Source organism: Mustela nigripes, chromosome 1 (assembly GCF_022355385.1).
Source record: "Mustela nigripes isolate SB6536 chromosome 1, MUSNIG.SB6536, whole genome shotgun sequence".
In the NCBI taxonomy this organism is placed as follows: Eukaryota; Metazoa; Chordata; class Mammalia; order Carnivora; family Mustelidae; genus Mustela; species Mustela nigripes.
This window is the reverse complement of record NC_081557.1, coordinates 151,465,445-151,483,622: the sequence shown is the minus strand read 5'-3', so window position 1 is coordinate 151,483,622 and position 18,178 is coordinate 151,465,445. Positions and strand designations below refer to the sequence as shown.

General features: G+C 36.4%; 1 protein-coding gene across 8 annotated transcripts in view; it reads left to right on the top strand.

The window, feature by feature from the left end:
- KLHL8 (kelch like family member 8) overlaps positions 1–18,178 on the top strand; it is a 57,781-nt gene that overhangs the window by 17,799 nt on the left and 21,804 nt on the right. For 4 of the 8 annotated variants that reach the window (XM_059375560.1, XM_059375541.1, XM_059375550.1 and 1 more), the window contains 2 exons: positions 197–298; positions 12,729–13,099. In XM_059375560.1, the coding sequence (XP_059231543.1) occupies positions 12,878–13,099 (222 nt within the window). In that variant the 5' untranslated portion in view covers positions 197–298; positions 12,729–12,877. The remainder of the gene's footprint in view (positions 1–196; positions 299–12,728; positions 13,100–18,178) is intronic. The other 4 variants (XM_059375525.1, XM_059375577.1, XM_059375569.1 and 1 more) reach the window with 1 other exon arrangement.

Genomic DNA, 18,178 nt, shown 5'->3' with positions numbered 1-18,178 from the left:
GTAAGTACAAAGAAATTAGAAAAAGGAGAATAGAGTGTCTTAACGTAGTTTTGTTATGCTTTTCCGGGAAGCTTTGTTTTCTGAAATTCATTGTAAGTCATGTTTAAATGTAAAAACACATTAGTTTCATTATGTATTCTCTGCACTGAACCAGTAAAACCTATCTGCTTCTGGTTGAAGTATTTTTCTTTTTCAGAATTTATTTTGTTGATTGAGAATGACTTTGCTAGCACTTAAGAGGAACACCAAAAAAAAATGGTCTCACTTCCTGTCTGCTTCAGTGTCAAAATACACTATGGTATGATAGAAACAGACTTGCATGTATCATTTTTTTCTTTTTTAAAATTTCTTAATATATTGGGGGAGGGGGAGTAGTCTATTTTTTCCTCCTAAGGGTCAGAACCTCAGATACATTTTAAAAAATATTTTGGGTTAGATTGAGTTTTACTTTCCCTTAACACAGTCTTTATGAGTCCCCAAATCTGTGAAGTTCAGTAGAGGAGTGAAATGTCTGGGTAAATATTCTTTTCCTGATCTTGTCTTCCTATTTCATTTATATATGATAAATTTGTTTAAAAAGTTGAGGACAGACATTGCATTCTTTGAACAGACCATTTTAAGAGAATTCGGTATAGAAATTTTTGAGCTGTTGCGTCTTGCCCATATCTGATATCAATGTAAAAATATCTTGATAAAGATGAATAATAATGCCCTTTTCATAGAACAATCCTCTGACAAAGGAAATAGTTTTGAGACAACAGTAATAAGTAAAGCCTTTCACTAAACAAACTATGTTGGTTTGATATAAGGGAAAATGTGTATGATAGTTTTGAATTGTATATATGTAAACAGTGAAATTTAGAAGTAACATATTAGTAATGCTTGCCATCCTAATACTTAGACTCTTAAGGCACAAAATATGGTATGATGAAAGTTCTGGATGAAAGAAGACTCAATAGCTTAACCAATAAGGAAGAAATTGACTCAGTTCTTTTATATTGGGGGAAAAATATACAGCCCACAAAATCATATTGACTTAATCACTTATGACCCAGGCTCATGTGGGCAAGATACATAGGTATTATTAAGATACATTTCTCTGAGAGTTAACACTGTATTAAGTAGACAAGTCTAGAATACAAAAGGAATGAAATTAGAGAAATACATTGTACTATGTGGGTTCATAGAAAGGTGATCACACCCCACTGGGAGAATTTAGAGAAGGCTTCATGCAATTCAGAAACGTTTAAGTTGGGCCTATACATTATTCCCTCGGAAGAAATAGCTTGAATAAAAAAATTTTTAAAAAGAAAAGAAATAGCTTGAGTACTTGCACATGTATTTGAGAAAAATGAAATAGTGATGTCTGACTTAATAGAAAAAGAATGGGCTTAATCAGAGCTGAATTGAAATCCTAGCTCCCATGTTCCACTATGTTGCTTTGGGCAAGTCCGGGATGTTTAGGCCATCTGTAATGTATTCATGATGCTTAAATGAGAAAGTTTATATAAGATTTATGACAAAATATGTGACACATAATGGTTTAATAAGTAGCCTTTCCCCCTTCTTTCCCCTACTTTATGTCAAAATTAATGGAGGGAAAGACTAGAAGATAAGTTGGAATCAGAACAATGAATGCCAGGATGAGCAGTTTGAACTACATACATCAGTTTGAAATTGACACTGAAAGCTAGATAAGTCTGGCACATTGCCCATAATAGATGTTTAGGGATGATAGGGGCTTGGTGACTGGTTAATGGGGTCTATTAAAACCCAGGCAAGGTTTGTACATTTCAGAGTATGGTAGTCCCCCCACCCCTCCTTTATCCCTGGCTTCATTTCCTGCCATTTCAGTTTTGTGAGGTCACCTGCTGTTCAGAAGCAGATGATCCTGCTGACATATCATCAGGTTAGTTGTAGCCTAACAGTATATTGTAATGCCTGTGTCATGTATCTCACTTCATCTTGTGTAGGAATTCTGTCATCTCACATCAAAGAACTGTGGGTATAGTACAATAAGATACTTTGAGAGACACATTCACATAACTTTTATTACCATATATTGTTATAATTGTTTTATATTTGTTGTTGTTACTCTTTTACTGTGTCTAACATACGTTAAACTTCATCATAGGTGTATATGTATGTTCATCAAAGATATTGGCCTGTAGTTTTCTTTTTCTTGTAGTATCTCTTTTTTTGGTGTCAGGACAATGCTGGCCATTTAGAATAAATTTGAAAGCTTTCCTTCCTCTTCTATTTTTTGGAATAGTTTGAGAAGAATAGGTACTAATTCTTCTTTAAATATTTGGTAGAAAACAGCTCTGAAACCATCTGGTCCCGGACTTTGTATTTTGGGGAGCTTTTTGATTACTGATTTAATTTGATTGCCAGTAGTCAGTCTATGCAAATTTTATAATACTCCCTGATTCAACTTTGCAAGGTTATGTTTCTAGGAATTTATCCATTTCTTATAGGTTGTTTCTTGTAGTTTGTTCTTGTTTATTGGCATATAATTTTTCCTAATACTCTCTTACAATCCTTTGAATGTCTGTGGTATTAATTATTTTTTCCTTCATTTCTGATTTTACTTGCTTCTTCTTTTTTCTTTTTTGGTAAGTCTGGCTAAGGGTTTATAAATTTTACTGATCTTTTCAAAGAATTAGCTGCTGGTTTTATTGATTTTGTGGGGTGGGCTTCTATTTCATTTCTGCTCTAATCATTATTATTTCCTTCCTTCTATGGTTTTGGGCTTTGTTCTTCTTTTTCTAGTTCCTTTAGGTGAAAGGTTAGGTTTTTTATCTGTGATTTTTCTTGCTCTTGAGGTTAACCTATACAGGTATAATCTTCCTTCTTAGAACAGTTTTTGTTGCATCCCAAAGATTTTGGACCATTGTGTTTTTATTTTCATTTGCCTTTGTTTTGTTTTGCTTTGCTTATTTAATAGCCAGTAACAAAATTGTACAGAGAATGTCTATACAAAACAACACAGGTAGAGGCTCAGAGACTGTGGTGTTCTCTCATACAAGGCCGAATATTTGTCTCTGGCATGTGGAATTTAAGCTGCAGTTTTTGTTTTTGGATGGACCACTGGGTGTGTGATGTGGTCCATACTTTTAACAAGATATGATAGAAGAATGGCCACTGGGCCTAGGTAGTAGAAGATGAAGTGTTTGGTTTCGTGTGCTGCATAACTACTGAAATTTCTCCCCCCAATGCTGTGCAAAGTGGGATTTACTTCTTGTTAAACTCCTTAATGTGGGTTGTAGTGTCCTTCCCTATATTCAGTGTCTGAGCAGCACACTTCTGAATCCTGTTGCATTTCCTCTGACATCCTGGCAGTTTTGATTACACACTTTCAGTAAGCACATAGTTATGGAGGAGCAGGGGTAGTGGACTGCTAGTGGCCTGCTGGGGAGAGGCTGGTGACACTCACAATTGGTGGGAGCTACCGTGCTATTGAAGCCATGGCATCTAAGGAGCTCTATGCTAGCTGCTGCTCTCTAATCTGTCTCTATGTATTTTGTGATTTCCTCTTTGATTTCTAGATTAGCCTATTCATTATTCCACTGTTTTGGTATGGAATGTTCTGAATACATCCAAATGTTTGGGGATGGAATGTTCTGAATACATCTGTCTGATCCAGTGTGTCATTCAGAGCCGCTGTTGCCTTGTTGATTTTCTGTCTGGAGGATCTATCCATTAATATAAGTAAGGGTGTTTGAGTCCCCTACTATTAATATGTTAGTGAAATTCTTTATGTCTGTTAATAGTTTATGTATTTAAATGATTTCATGTTAGATGCATAAATATAATTATTATATCCTCTTGTTGTGTTGTAGCTGTTTATCATTATGTAGTTTCCTTTGTCTCTTGTCACAGTCTTTGTTTTAAAGTTTATTTTGTTCAATATAAATATTGCTACCCACCTTTGTTTTCATTTTTAAAAATCTTAAAATTAAATTCAACTTAATTAACATAACATATTATTAGTTTCAGAGGTAGAATTTAGAGATTCATCAGTTGCATATAACAAACACCCAGTGCTCATTCCATCAAGTGACCTCCTTAATACCCAGCACCCAGTTACCCCAGCCCCTAACCCACCTCCCCTCCAGCAACCCTTAGTTTGTTTCCTAAGATTAAGAGTCTCATATGGTTTGTCTCCCTCTCTGGTTTTGTCTTATTTCATTTTTCCTTCTCTTCCCCTATGATCCTCTGCCTTATTTCTTAAATTCCACATATCAGTGAGATCATCTGATAATTGTCTTTCTCTGATTAACTTATTTTGCTTCGCATAATACCCTCTAGTTCCATCCACATCATTGCAAATGGCAAGATTTTTCTTTTTGATGACTGTGTAATATTCCGTGTGTGTGTATGTACACATCACATCTTTATCCATTCATCTGTTGATGGACATCTGGGCTCTTCCCATTTGTTGGCTATTGTGGACATTCCCAGCTCTGTAAAAACAGAAAGTAAAAACTTCCGTTTGTATGATAAATGTTTTTTCATCCCTTCACTTTGTCTTAGTATGTCTTTAGATCTGAAGTGAGTGTTTTGTAGGCAGTGTATTGATGGATCTTGCTTTTCTATCCATTTAGTTACCCTGTGTCTTTTGATCACAGCATTTAGTTCATTTATATGCAAAGTAATTATTGATAAATATGGACTTATTGCCATTTTGTTACTTTATATGGTTGTTTTTGTAGTTCTTTTCTGTTCTTCCCTTGCTTCCTTTCCTTGTGGCTTGAAGGCTTTCTTTAGCGATATGCTTGAGGGTTCCTTTTTGTTTATTTTTTGCATATCAATGACAGGTTTTTGATTTGTGGTTACCATTAAGTTCACATGTAACATTTTATGCATATACCAGTCTATATGAAATTGATGGTTGCTTAGTTTGAACCCATTCTAAAAGTACTAAATGTTTATTCTCCACATTTTATGTGGATGATGTAATACTTTACATCCTTTTGTGAATTCCTTGACTTTTATAGAAATAATTGATTTTACTACTTTTGTGCTTTAATCTTATGTACTGGTTTTATAACTGATTGATCTAGTATTTTCATTATGTTTGTATTTACCTGTGAAATTTTTCCTTCCCTGGTTTTCTTGTTCTTGATTAGAGTGTTTCCTTTTCACTCAAAGAATTCACTTTAACTTTTGTTGGTGTGGGAAACTCTTTATCTCTCTTCTGTTCTGAATGATAGCCTCGCTGGGTAGAGTATTCTTGGTTGCAGGATTTTTTTTTCTTTTCAGCACTTTCAGTGGCATGACCTATCATGCCACTCCCTTTTGGCCTGCAGTGTTCTGCTGAAAACTCAGCTGACAGCTCTATGGGGTTTTGCTTGTATAAAAGTAATTGTTTTCTCTTGCTGATTTTTTTAAAATATTTTATTTATTTATTTGACAGAGAGAAAGATCACAAGTAGGCAGAGAGGCAGGCAGAGAGAGAAGGGGAAACAGGCTCCCTGCTGAGCAGAGAGCCTGATGAGGGGCTCAATCCCAGGACCCTGAGATCATGACCTGAGCTTAAGGCAAAGGCTTAACTCACTGAGCCACCCAGGCGCCCATCTTGCTGTTTTTAAAATTCTTTTTCACTATTTTTTGTCACTTTGTTATGTGTTGTGGTATAGGCCTTGCTGGGGGTGATTTTTGGGGGAGTTTTCTTTACCTCCCAGATGTGGATGTCTCTTTCTTTCCCCAGATTTGGGAAGTTTTCAGCTATTCTTTATTCAAATAAGTTTTCTTTTCCCTTTTCTCTCTCTTCTTCTGGGATCATTATAATTTAGGTGTTGTTATACTTGACAATGTCAGTCAGTTCTCATAGCCTATTTAATTTTTATTACTCTCTTTTTTTCTGTTCAGCTTGGTTGCTTTCCATTACCCTTTCAGTTTGCTTATCCATCTTCTGCCTTTTCTAGTCTGGTATTGATTCCCTCTAGTATGTACAATTTTAATTTCAGATATTGAGTTCATCTCTGATTGGTTCTTTTTATCTTTTCTATCTCTTTGGTGACAGTCTCACTGAGATCCTTTACTGTTTTCTCAAGTTTTATAAGTATCTTTATGACCATTACTTTGAATCATTTATAGGTGTGTTGTTCATCTTCATAATTGCATTTAGCTCTTTTGCTGTGATTTGTCCAGTTCTTTCATTTGGGACATATTCCTCTGTCTCTTCATTTTATCTAACTCTGTGTTTTTGTTTCCCTGTATTGGGAAAGTCAGTTACATCTCCTGTTCTTGAAAGTATAGCTTTATGAAGAAGAGGTCTGGTGGTGTCCTGTAGTACAGCATCCCCTGTTCACCAGAACCAGGCACTTTAGGGGTATCTCCTATGTATGTTGCATGCACCATCCTATGGATATTGTGGCTGAGCTGTGTTTGTCTTAAGTTCAGTTGGTTGGAATGGCCCAGTTTATCTGCTGTTTGCAGGGTTTTGGTCCCTGTGCTGTTAAGTGGCTAGTCTGGGGCCACTGTGGACTTCTAGTTGGGTGATGTTAGTAGGTCAGACCAGATACCTGCCCTCAGCTTGTGTGCTGAAGCTGTGGTAACATTGAACTTCCGGACACTTTCCGTTCATTGTTCCCTGAGAGGCTTTTTTTGGTTGGCAGGCCTGCAATCAGACCAGATGCCTGCCCCCAGTAAGTCTTCTGAGGCTGCAATTGCACTGGTGTATGTTGTTATCTGCCCCTCTCCCCAGCGCAGGGGTCACTTTGGAGTGGTACTGTTCCCCACTTGGGCTGTTTATAGGATGTTTTGCAGCAGGAGCTCCTTTGGAGGGATGTTTGCCGAGTGGGACAGTGTCGGATGGGGGAGATCTGCAGGAGAATGCAGGGTCAGGGCATGTTGTGTTAGCAAGCTAGATGGAGTGTATTCCCAGAAGTGTCCAGCAGTCTAAGCCTGGGGGTGGGAGGAGAAATGGTACCTACCAAGTCTTTCATTCTTGAAGAAGTCTCCTTAAAATCCCTGCCTCTCTAGTGTATGTTCTGAGATTAAAGGACTTTTCTTCCTGCATACCCCAGGTGCTTTTGAAATTGTTGCTTTTATGCTGGGTGTTTCAGGGCAAGGACTCAGTTTCCTACCACCTTTTGGCTCTCCCAGCGCCAGGCCTTGCTGATTTTAAGTATTTGGAGTTAAGCCCCGGTGACTGTAAAAACTCACGAAGTTAATCCTTACTGGTTTTCAAAGCCAAATGTTGTGGGGATTTGTTTTTCCAGTGCCAGTCTTGATGTGGGGTCTGCCCTTCTCCCTTCTCTGTGCTTGTGGAAAGCCTCTCACCTGTGGTTAGTCTTGCCAGTTTCCTCCTTAACATGCTTTCACAGTGGCTACTATCAGTTTTGGTATCTTGTGGTTTTGTTTTCATTTGCTAGGTATTTTTTTTCTACTATTATTAACATGTATTATTTGTTTCAGGGGTACAGGTCTGTGATTCATCAGTCTTATGCAATTCATAGCACTCACCCATAACACATACCCTCCCCAGTGTCCATCACCCAGCCACCCCAACCCTTCTACCCGCCTCCACTCCAGCAACCCTCAGTTTGAGGGTTAACCCTTAACTGATTAACCCTCAGTTAATCTTTCCTAAGATTAAGAGTCTCGTATGATTTGTCTCCCTCTCTGGTTTCATCTTGTTTCATTTTTTCCTCTCATCCCCTATGATCCTCTGCCTTGTTTTCTCCAATTCCACATATTAGTGAGATCATCTGATAATTGTCTTTCTCTGATTGACTTGGTTTTTTGTTTTTTTTTAATATTTTTAATTTTTTAAATTTCTCTTCAGTGTACCAGAATTCACCCAGTGCTCCATCCAACACGTGCCCTCCACAATACCCACCACCAGGCTCACCCAACCTCCTACCCTCCACCCCTTCAAAACCCTCAGATTGTTTTTCAGAGTCCATAGTCTCTCATGGTTTGTCTCCCCCTCCAATTTCCCCCAACTCCCTTCTCTCCATCTCCCCATGTCCTCCATGTTATTTCTTATGCTCCACAAATAAGTGAAACCATATGATAAATGATTCTTTCTGCTTGACTTATTTCACTCAGCATACTCTCTTCCAGTCCCATCCATGTTGCTACAAAAGTTGGGTATTCATCCTTTCCGATGGAGGCATAATACTCCATAGTGTGTATGGACAACATCTACCTTATCCATTCGTCTATTGAAGGGCATCTTGGTTCTTTCCACAGTTTGGTGACTGTGGCCATTGCTGTTATGAACATTGGGGTACAGATGGCCCTTCTTTTCATTACTCTGATTGACTTGTTTTGCTTAGCATAATACCTTCTGTTTCCATCCACATCATTGCAAATGGCAAGAGTCCATTTTCGATGGCTGCATAAGATTCCATTGTGCGTGCGTGTGTGCGTGTGTGTGTGTATACACACCACATCTTTATCCATTCATCTGTTGATGAGTAGCTAGGCTCTTTCCATAGTTTGGCTATTATAGACATTACTGCTATAAACATTGGGGTGCACATGCCTCTTCAGATCACTACATTTGTATCTTTGGAGTAAATACCCAGTAGTGCAATTGCTGGGTCATAGGGTAGCTCAATTTTCAACTTTTTGAGAAACCTTCATACTTTTTCCAGAGGGTCTGCATGAGCTTGCATTCCCACCAACAGTGTAGGAGGGTTCCCCTTTCTCTGAATCCTTGCCAACATCTCTCACTTCCTGACTTGTTACCATTAGCCATTCTGACTGGTGTGAGGTGGTATCTCATTGTGGTTTTGATTTGTATTTCCCTGACTCCAAGTGATGTTGAGCACTTTTCATGCGTCTGTTGGCCGTCTGGATATCTCTTTGCAGAAATGTCTGTTCATGTCTTCTGCCCATTTCTTGATTGGATTACTTGTTCTTTGGGTGTTGAGTTTGATAAGTTCTTTATAGATTTTGTATTCTAGCCTTTTATTTGATATGTCATTTGCACATATCTTCTCCCATTCTGTCAGTTGTCTTTTGGTTTTGTTGACTGTTTCCTTTGCTGTGCAAAAGCTTTTATCTTGATGCAGCCCCAATAATTCATTTTTACCCTTGCTTCCTTTGCCTTTGGTGCTGTGTTTAGGAAAAATTTGCTGCATCCAAGGTTGAAGAGGTTGTTGCCTGTTTTCTCCTCAAGGATTTTGATGGATTCCTGTCTCACATTGAGGTCCTTCATCTGTTTTGAGTCTATTTTTGTGTATGGTATAAGGAAATGGTCCAGTTTCATACTTTGGCATGTGGCTGTCCAATTTTTGCTAAGTATTTTCCTCTTTTCCCTTGGGATTTCTTCTTTGAGTCATTGGTTGTTTAAAATGTAATAATTTTTCCAGTCCCACCAATTTTCCATTTCTCTTTTGACATTGATCTCTAAATCCATTCTGTTGTATTAGAGAAGATACTTGGTTTGCTGTTTATCTTTTTAAATCTATGAGACTTAATTTGTGGCCTAACAGTGGTCTGTTCTGAAAATGTCCCATATGCACTGGAGAAGGATGTGTTTTGTGTTGTTGGGTAAAGTGTTTTTATGTCTTAGACCTAGTGGGTTTATTGTGTTGTATTGTTCTCTATTTCTTCTGTCTGGTTGTTCTTTCCATTATTGTGACTGGAGTACTGGAGTCTCCAGTTATTATTCTGGAACTATTTATTTGTCACTTCATTTCTATTAGTTTCTGCTTTATGTATTTTCATGGTTTGTCATTATATGCATAAATCTTTGTAATTACTATATCTTCTTGCTATATTGATCTTTTGTTAATATATATTTGTTGTAATATTTTTTGACTTGAAGTTTATTTTATCTGTATTAGTATAGCCTTTATTTGCTCTATTTTGGTTACTATTTGCATGGAATATTTTTCTCAGTCCTTTCCTTTTTAACTTGCTTGTGTCTTTGGACCACAACTAATAATTATTAAATTTCTACTTGAAATTTTTTATTTTTTATTTATTTTAAAGTGTTCTCTTCCCATAAATTGTATAGGAAACAAGATTTGGTGTTGCAAATGAAAGTTACACTAATACCAGCTTTTATATTAATAAATGCTTTTTCTTCTTTACATGTATTAGTCTCTTAAATCTGTAGAAAACAAAATGTGGTTACAAATCATTACTACAGTAATACTAGCTTTTGTAATTATCCATGTGTTTACTTTTTCTGAACTCTTTATTTTTCCATATGGCTTTGAGTTACTATTTAGCATTCTTTCATTTAACCTTGCAGGACTCTCTTGACTATTTCTTTTTTTTTTTTAATTTAAAGATTTTATTTATTTATTTGATAGACAGAGATCACAAGTAGGCAGAGAGAGAAAGGAGGAAACTGACTCCCTGCTGACCAGAGAGCCTGATGTGGGGCTCGATCCCAGGACCCTGGGATCATGACCCAAGCTGAAGGCAGAGGCTTTAACCCACTGAGCCATTCAGGTGCCCCTCTCTTGAATATTTCTTACAGGCTAGGTCTAATGGGTCACAAACTCTCCCAGCTTTTGTTTATCTTGGAATGTCTTAATTCCTCCCTCACTTTAGGAGACCATTACTGCCAGATATAATATTTTGACAGTTTTTGTCTTTTACTACCTTGAACATATCTGCCCACCCTCTCAGGCTTCTGAAGTTTCTGATAAAAAAAATCTGCTCCTGGGACGCCTGGGTGGCTCAGTTGGTTAAGCAGCTGCCTTCGGCTCAGGTCATGATCCCAGGGTCCTGGGATCGAGTCCCACATCGGGCTCCTTGCCCTCCGCAGGGAGCCTGCTTCTCCCTCTGACTCTGCCTGCCACTCTGTCTGCCTGTGCTCGCTCTCGCTCACTCTCTCTCTCTGACAAATAAATAAATAAAATCTTTAAAAAAAAAAAAAATCTGCTCCTTCTCTTATAGAGGAATCCTGTATCTGATTCACTTTTCTCCTGTTGCGTTCTTTTAATCTTCGGCTTTTAGAAGTTTGATTTTAATGTCTTTGTGTGTCTTCTTCGAGTTCCTCTTATGTAGAAGTTCTTGAATGTTTATATTCATGTTTTGCATCAAATTTGGGACATTTTCAGTCATTATTTTTAAAAAATATTCCCTCTTCCCCTTTATCTCTTTCTTACTCTTCTAGGATTCCCACAATGTGTATGTATGTGTGATATTCCACAAATCTTTTAGGTTCTGCTCATCTTGCTTCATTTTTTTCTGGAGGGCTGATAATTTCCATTGTGTTGTCTTCAAGGTTGGTAATTCTTTCTTCTGCTGTTCAAATCTGTCCTGAGTCCCTCTAGTGAATTTGTCATTTCAGTTAATTTACTTTTCAGTTTTAGAAACTCTTTTTTGTCTCTATTTAGTTTTATGTTTCTTTGTTTGATGGTATTGGTTGTTTTCCTAACTTCATAATTTCCTTTAGTACTTTGAGCATCTTTGAAAGAGTTGTTTTAAAATTTTCATTTAGTATAAATCCTGTTAGTTCCTTTTTAGGACAGTTTGTTGTTTGTCTGCCTGCCACCCCCCCCCCAGTGTGTTCCATCATATGTTTTGGGTTTTTTTTTGTTGAACACTGGACATTTGAATCTAATAATGTAATTCTGGAAATCAGTGTCCAGATTTAACCCAATTCTTTAAGGTCTGCTATTTTTTTGTTACTTTCCCCTCCTCTTTTTGATTATTGTAGGCCACCTGTGTGCTGAAGACCAACCTGAGATATAATTTAAGATCTTCTTAGGTCTTTTCTGAGCATTTCCCTTGGCATGCATTGTCACTTTCTAATTTTCCTTGTATATACTCTGGGTTTTTTATGTCTTGCTTCTGCAAAGGGAAAACCAAAACTGGAACAAAAAATTGAGTGGAAAGGAAGGACACAAACCTTTTAAATTCTCTGGAAGTCTCTTCAGCCAAGAGGGAGGGACTTGTAACAATAGGTGAAAGTGTATTAACAATGGCTATCCACCACTTTATCTACACCTCTATGATCAGAAGCAGTAGTCAGCAATCAGCAGAGATCCTTGATATTTGGAGAACTGAGTCCTTTTTGTTCACTCTAACTCTTAAAAATTGTTCAAGCTGGGCGCCTGGGTGGCTCAGTGGGTTGAGCCGCTGCCTTCGGCTCGGGTCGTGATCTCAGGGTCCTGGGATCGAGCCCCACATCGGGCTCTCTGCTCAGCGGGGAGCCTGCTTCCCTTCCTCTCTCTCTGCCTGCCTCTCTGCCTGCTTGTGACCTCTCTCTGTCAAATAAATAAATAAAAATCTTTAAAAAAAAATTTTTTTTTTTTTTAAATTGTGCAAGCTCTCAGGAATGTGCACACAGCTTATTACTTGCAACCTGACTGGGAATGTGGAGATGGGCTGCTGCTACTGCTTAAATTGACCAACATTAAACACGTCAGTTTTTCTGTGGAAATTGCGTCTTCAGCAGACTCCACAGAGTTCCAAAATAGTTATAGCAGGCAGATTCAGCCAGTGCAATTGTTGCCTAAGTGGGGAAGACAGATTCCTGATGATTCTATTCCACCATCTTCCCAGAATTTTCAAATTAGATTTTAAAGGAGTTCCTTCAAAAAAAATAAAAATAAAGGAGTTCCTTCACTGGAATAACTGAGGTAACTTATATGACATTTACCATAAAGCTATGAAGTTAATTGTTCTTTTTAAAGTAACAATTTATGTAGTCATTTTATATATGTAGTTTGATAAATGATAGTTACTAATGATTTTTTTCTTCTGATGTGTTTTTATGTGTTTTATTTGCTTTTTAATCTCAGGAAACTGGACAATTTGAGTGGAATTTGAAAAATGTCTAAAGGTTTGAAAAATGTCTAAAGGTTAACGGGCAGCATCTACATTCTGCCTTCTCCCACTCTTACAAAAGAATAAATGAGATGTTTGAGAAGAGAGCTATATTAAAAGAACAATGTTGCAAATGGCTTCAGAATCTGTGAATGCAAAACAAGCTAGGAATCACTGCACAAAGGTGAAAAGGCAGCAGCATCAGCAAATAAAGAATAGGTCTTCAATTAGTGATGGTGATGGAGAAGACTCCTTTATCTTTGAAGCAAATGAAGCTTGGAAAGATTTTCATGGTTCCCTTCTCCGATTTTATGAAAATGGAGAACTCTGTGATGTCACACTAAAGGTGAGACTCCTTTTTTCTTTTCAGTCTCTTTATTGCATTATGAAAACTGGGGGGTTTTCTAGAACCACACAAGGCAAATTTTTGGTGCCATACTTATTACAGTCAAGATGATTTTAGTCTTAGTCCTTTTTTTATTGAAGGAGAAAGGACATAAGGAAAGGTACATATAGAGAGGTTAGCATAAGATAAAATTATTATACTAATATATGTTAATATTATTTATTAGTTAATTTAACTTCTGAGAGTTCTGGAACCTTAAAACGTTCAAGTTACTATTACTGAAATTAATAAATTGCTGTAGACCAGTAAGCTTTTAACTCATGAATTTAGAAATTACTTAGAAAGGTAGGAAGTCTTGGTGTTTATTCTGTTGCACTAGTGTTTTAGTATATGTTCCTATCTGGTAATTTACCCTCTACTTTAAAACAATTGTCCCTTAAGTGAGATTATCTATACCTGATAGTGAAGTAGAATCTATTCAGACTTGGATAAAAAAGTGTAGTAAATTCTAAGTCTGTGGTCTATAGAATCATGCTATTCTGTTGCAAAAGACAATTTTAATAAAATTTAGAAAATTGATAAAGCAGTGTGGAAGAACCCATGTTCTAATTGTTCCTCACTTGTTTAAGGTGATTTTTTACTATTCTTATATGTCACTGTAATATTAAAGATTTTTTGGTGATTCATACGCATTCATACAGCATTTTCCACCTTTATTTTGCCACTTTGGAGTCTCTTAGATTTTGCTTTCCACTCCTGATCAGACAAGTTTTTAGAGCTCAGTCATAGGGCTTGAAGGCATACTTGAAGAATCAGATCAGAGGACACTCAACAAAAGTCTATAAGCTGAAAGCATAGGCTTTGAGTTTCAGGTCCATAATGTCTGGGAGTGTACTATTACATTACAAATAAATGGCTATATTTTCTTTCCTTAAACTGTTACTGTCCTTATGTATTTCTGGGCCCTAAGATATTGAGAAGAAAACCATTGTATAATTCTAGTTCTGTGTAAAACTTAACCATGTATATGTTTTAATGTAGGAACACTTAAGTTTTTTGTTCTGTATGGTATGTTTAATATTATATATACCATTGTTCTAATTTTCATCTTTGTTGTGAAATTCAGGGACCCACACTGGCTTTGGCAAAAACAAGAAATGTAAAGTTGACTATTTGAATTCAGTCGATTACCATTCAGCATATCAGTGTATGAATGGAATATAAGTACAGTATTACTGATTTTATAAATTTTATGATTGAATTTTAGAATGATTTTTTACAACATAGTACATACAAACTTTCTTAAGTAAAAAATAGGGATATAGCCATTTTGGGATGAATGAGAACTAAACTCATAACTTTGTTGTATAACTTAGGCAATAGATTGAAATAAAACTCCCATACAAACAGTGGTTAAAAACTAAAATACTGTTTTAAACAATGACAGAGATCTTTTGGGAATGAGAAATGCTTCATTAATTTAAAGGGACTATCATTTTTTCAACTGTACAATAAGAGTGATGGTTTTTGTGAGGTATAAGTGAAGTGATACAGGTGAAGTCCTTATGGCAGTGCTTGGTATAGAATAGATAACAAATATCAGCTATTTGGATCATTATGTGTACTATCATTGTTTTTTTTTCCAAGGGTATCAGATAATTCTGCTATGGTATATTTTGTTCCTATTCATTAGAAAGTATTACAACTTGAGATGCCTGGGTGTCTCAGTTAAGTGTCTGTCTTTGGCTTAGGTCATGATCCCAGGGCCTTGGGATCAAATCCCTCATTCTGGCTCCCTGCTCATCAGGGAGCCTGCTTCTTCCTCTGTCCATCTCTACCCCTGCTTTTGCTCTCTTTCTCTGTGACAAATAAATAAAATCTTAAAAAAAAAAACTTAATCTTTTAACAAGTCTGTTATTGGATTTCTTTTTTTTTTCTTTTTCTTTTTTTTTTAAAGATTTATTTATTTGACAGAGATCACAAGTAGGCAGAGAAGGAGTGGGGAAGCAGGCTCCCCACTGAGCAGAGAACCCGATACGGGGTTTGATCCCAGGACCATGGGATCATGACCTGAGCAGAAGGCAGGGGCCCCAGCCCACTGAGCCACCCAGGTGCCTCTGGATTTTTTTCTTAATTCTAAGTCAACATTTCTTTAACTGTCAGAATATAACTGTCATAGAACAACTAAGTCAAATGGGATTATGGACAATTTATAATGCTCAGTTCAACATAAACTTCACTTTTTGTATTCATACAACTTTGAGGATTATTATTTAATATGAAGTCATATTTACATTCTTTTATTAGTATGTTTCCTTCAACCATTATTGCTTTTACGGCACACATTTTAGAAAGACCATTGAGCTGGCTAAGTCATTGGAGTGTGTGACTATTGATCTTGGGGTTGTAATTTAAGCCCTACTTTGGGTATAGAGATTACTTAAAAATAAAATCTTTAGGGGCGCCTGGGTGGCTCAGTTGATTAAGCATCTGCCTTCAGCTCAGGACATGATCCTGGATTGTTGGGATCAAGCCCTGCATTAGACTCCCTGCTCAGTGGGGAGTCTGCTTCTCCCTCTGCCCCTAACTCCACTTGTGCTCTCTCAAATAAATAAAATATTTTTTTAAAAAAATAAAATCTTTTTAAAAAGGCTGTTGGCCAGATTTATTTTACTATTTGTATATAATGTCATTAGCTGATTTTTAAATTCCAAAATGGGCACCATTTTATAAATAAATAAGTTTATGTTGGGGAAGGTATGTGCCATGGGGAGTGCTGTCAGTTGTGTAAGACTGATGAATCACAGACCTGTACCCCTGAAACAAATAATATATGTTGGGGCGCCTGGGTGGCTCAGTGGGTTAAGGCCTCTGCCTTCGGCTCAGGTCATGGTTCCAGGGTCCTGGGATCAAGCCTCACATCGGGCTCTCTGCTCGGCAGGGAACCTGCTTCCTTCTCTCTCTCTCTCTCTCTGCCTACCTGTGATCTCTATCTGTCAAACAAATAAATAAAAAAATCTTAAAAAAAATATAATATATGTTAATTTTAAAAAGAGTAAAAAGCAGTGTTAATGTTTAACTGGAAATTGTAGAATTCTATTTATGTAATGGCAGGTTGTTGAAGCAGATTTACATCACGTGAGATTTACAAATATTTGTATAAAAACTAAATCCCAGCCATGGCATATGCAGAAATTCTTTAAAAAAAAGAAAAAAAGATATTTTTAGCCTGTTTTTAAAATGTTTAATATCAGGTTTCAGATCCCACTTAGGGCTGAAGTAAATTTGAGAACATGCCAAGCTTTCTGCTTTAGTCTAGGTTACACCTTGAATCTCGATAGAATCTAAGTCTTGCCTTATAAATTCTTTTTAAAAAATTAAATACAGTATAACTAACGGAAATGATGACCTTGTATTTGTTGAAGAGATATTCATTTTTCCTCCACATTAGTGATAAAAGGTCAGGGAGGAAGATTTATAAACAAAAGCCTTTATATATTGTAATACTCCTCAGGCCTTTTTCTTTAGAAGTTCTCATTTTAAAATTCATTCCTAAATAATGAGACACAATATAAGTGTATTTATATAGTCAAAATGCTACATGCAAACAGGAAAATTGGTAAAACACTATCCTATTACTTGTACTTAATGATTATTTAACATAAAGTGCTGGGAAAACTGGATACTCAGTACCAAAACCTTCCCCAGATGGAAATAAAGATGTAAGTATAAAACAGTAAGATCATAAAAATACTGGAATACCTGAAGTTAATATTAATGGAATATTAGAAAGATTCCAATTTTAAGCACAGTACCTAAGGCAGAAATCATAAAGACAAAGATTGATTGGATTGTGTAAAAATCTATAGGGGGTGAATAAAAAAGTACATCATAAAAGAGAAAATCTTGAAATATATATGACGGATGATTCACACTCTAAACATATGAGGAGTTCTTAAAAATACATATGAAAAAAGTCATAGAAAAAAGTTCATAGAATAGATACAGATAGCCCAAAATTAATGAATTATTCAATATTAGTAAAAGACAAACTGAAGCAGTGGGATAATATTTTCATTCATCAAATTGACGAATATTTTTAAATAAGTTTCAGCAAAAATATGGCACAAATATTGTAGGTAGATTAGAAATAGACAATTTATCAGTATGTATCCAAACTGCACCTAAACTTTGAAATACGATTTCTACTTTTAGAAATTTATCTATAGGAGATAATGGAGTAAGAACAGATTCAGTGACAGCAAAGTTTATTGTATCATTTACAACAGCAAACTATTAACAGTAGTGTAATTTTTTATCAAAAAGGTGCTAAGATTTCAGTGCTTTTTATTATATTATTTCAAAATAATTTCAGTACTTTTTATTATATTATTTCAAAATAATTTAAGAAATGAAAAACTTTAGTTAAGCTCATAGTAAATACTGCTAAATAATGGTTTATTATTTCTGTGCTATCAAAATTTCTGATAAATTCTGAATCTTCATAGTACCTACTTATAGGGGCATTGGGACCATTAAGTGAGTTAATACATGAAAAGCACTTAGAATAGTACCTGACATGGTGACTATAATTAATAATACTGTGTTGTATATTTAGAAGTGGCTAAGAGAGGAGATCTTTTTTTATAATGAAATTGTTTATTTATGTGAGAACAGAGTACATGCCCCAACACAGGTAGGGGGTGGGGCAGAGAGAGAGAATCCCAAACAGACTGAGTGTGGAGCCCAACTCAGGGCTTGTTCTCATGACCCGTTGGAGATTAGGAACTAAGCCAAAACCAAGAGATGGGTGCCCAACTCACTGAGCCACCCAGGTGCCCCTAAGAGAAGAGATCTTTATTTATTTATTTATTTATTATTATTTTTTTTTAAAAGATTTTATTTATTTATTTGACAGAGAGATCACAGTAGGAGAGAGGAAGGGAAGAGATCACAGAGAGAGAGGAAGGGAAGCAGGCCCCCTGCTGAGCAGAGAGCCTGATATAGGACTCGATCCCAGGACCCTGAGATCTTGACCTGAGCCGAAGGCAGCGGCTTAACCCACTGAGCCACCCAGGT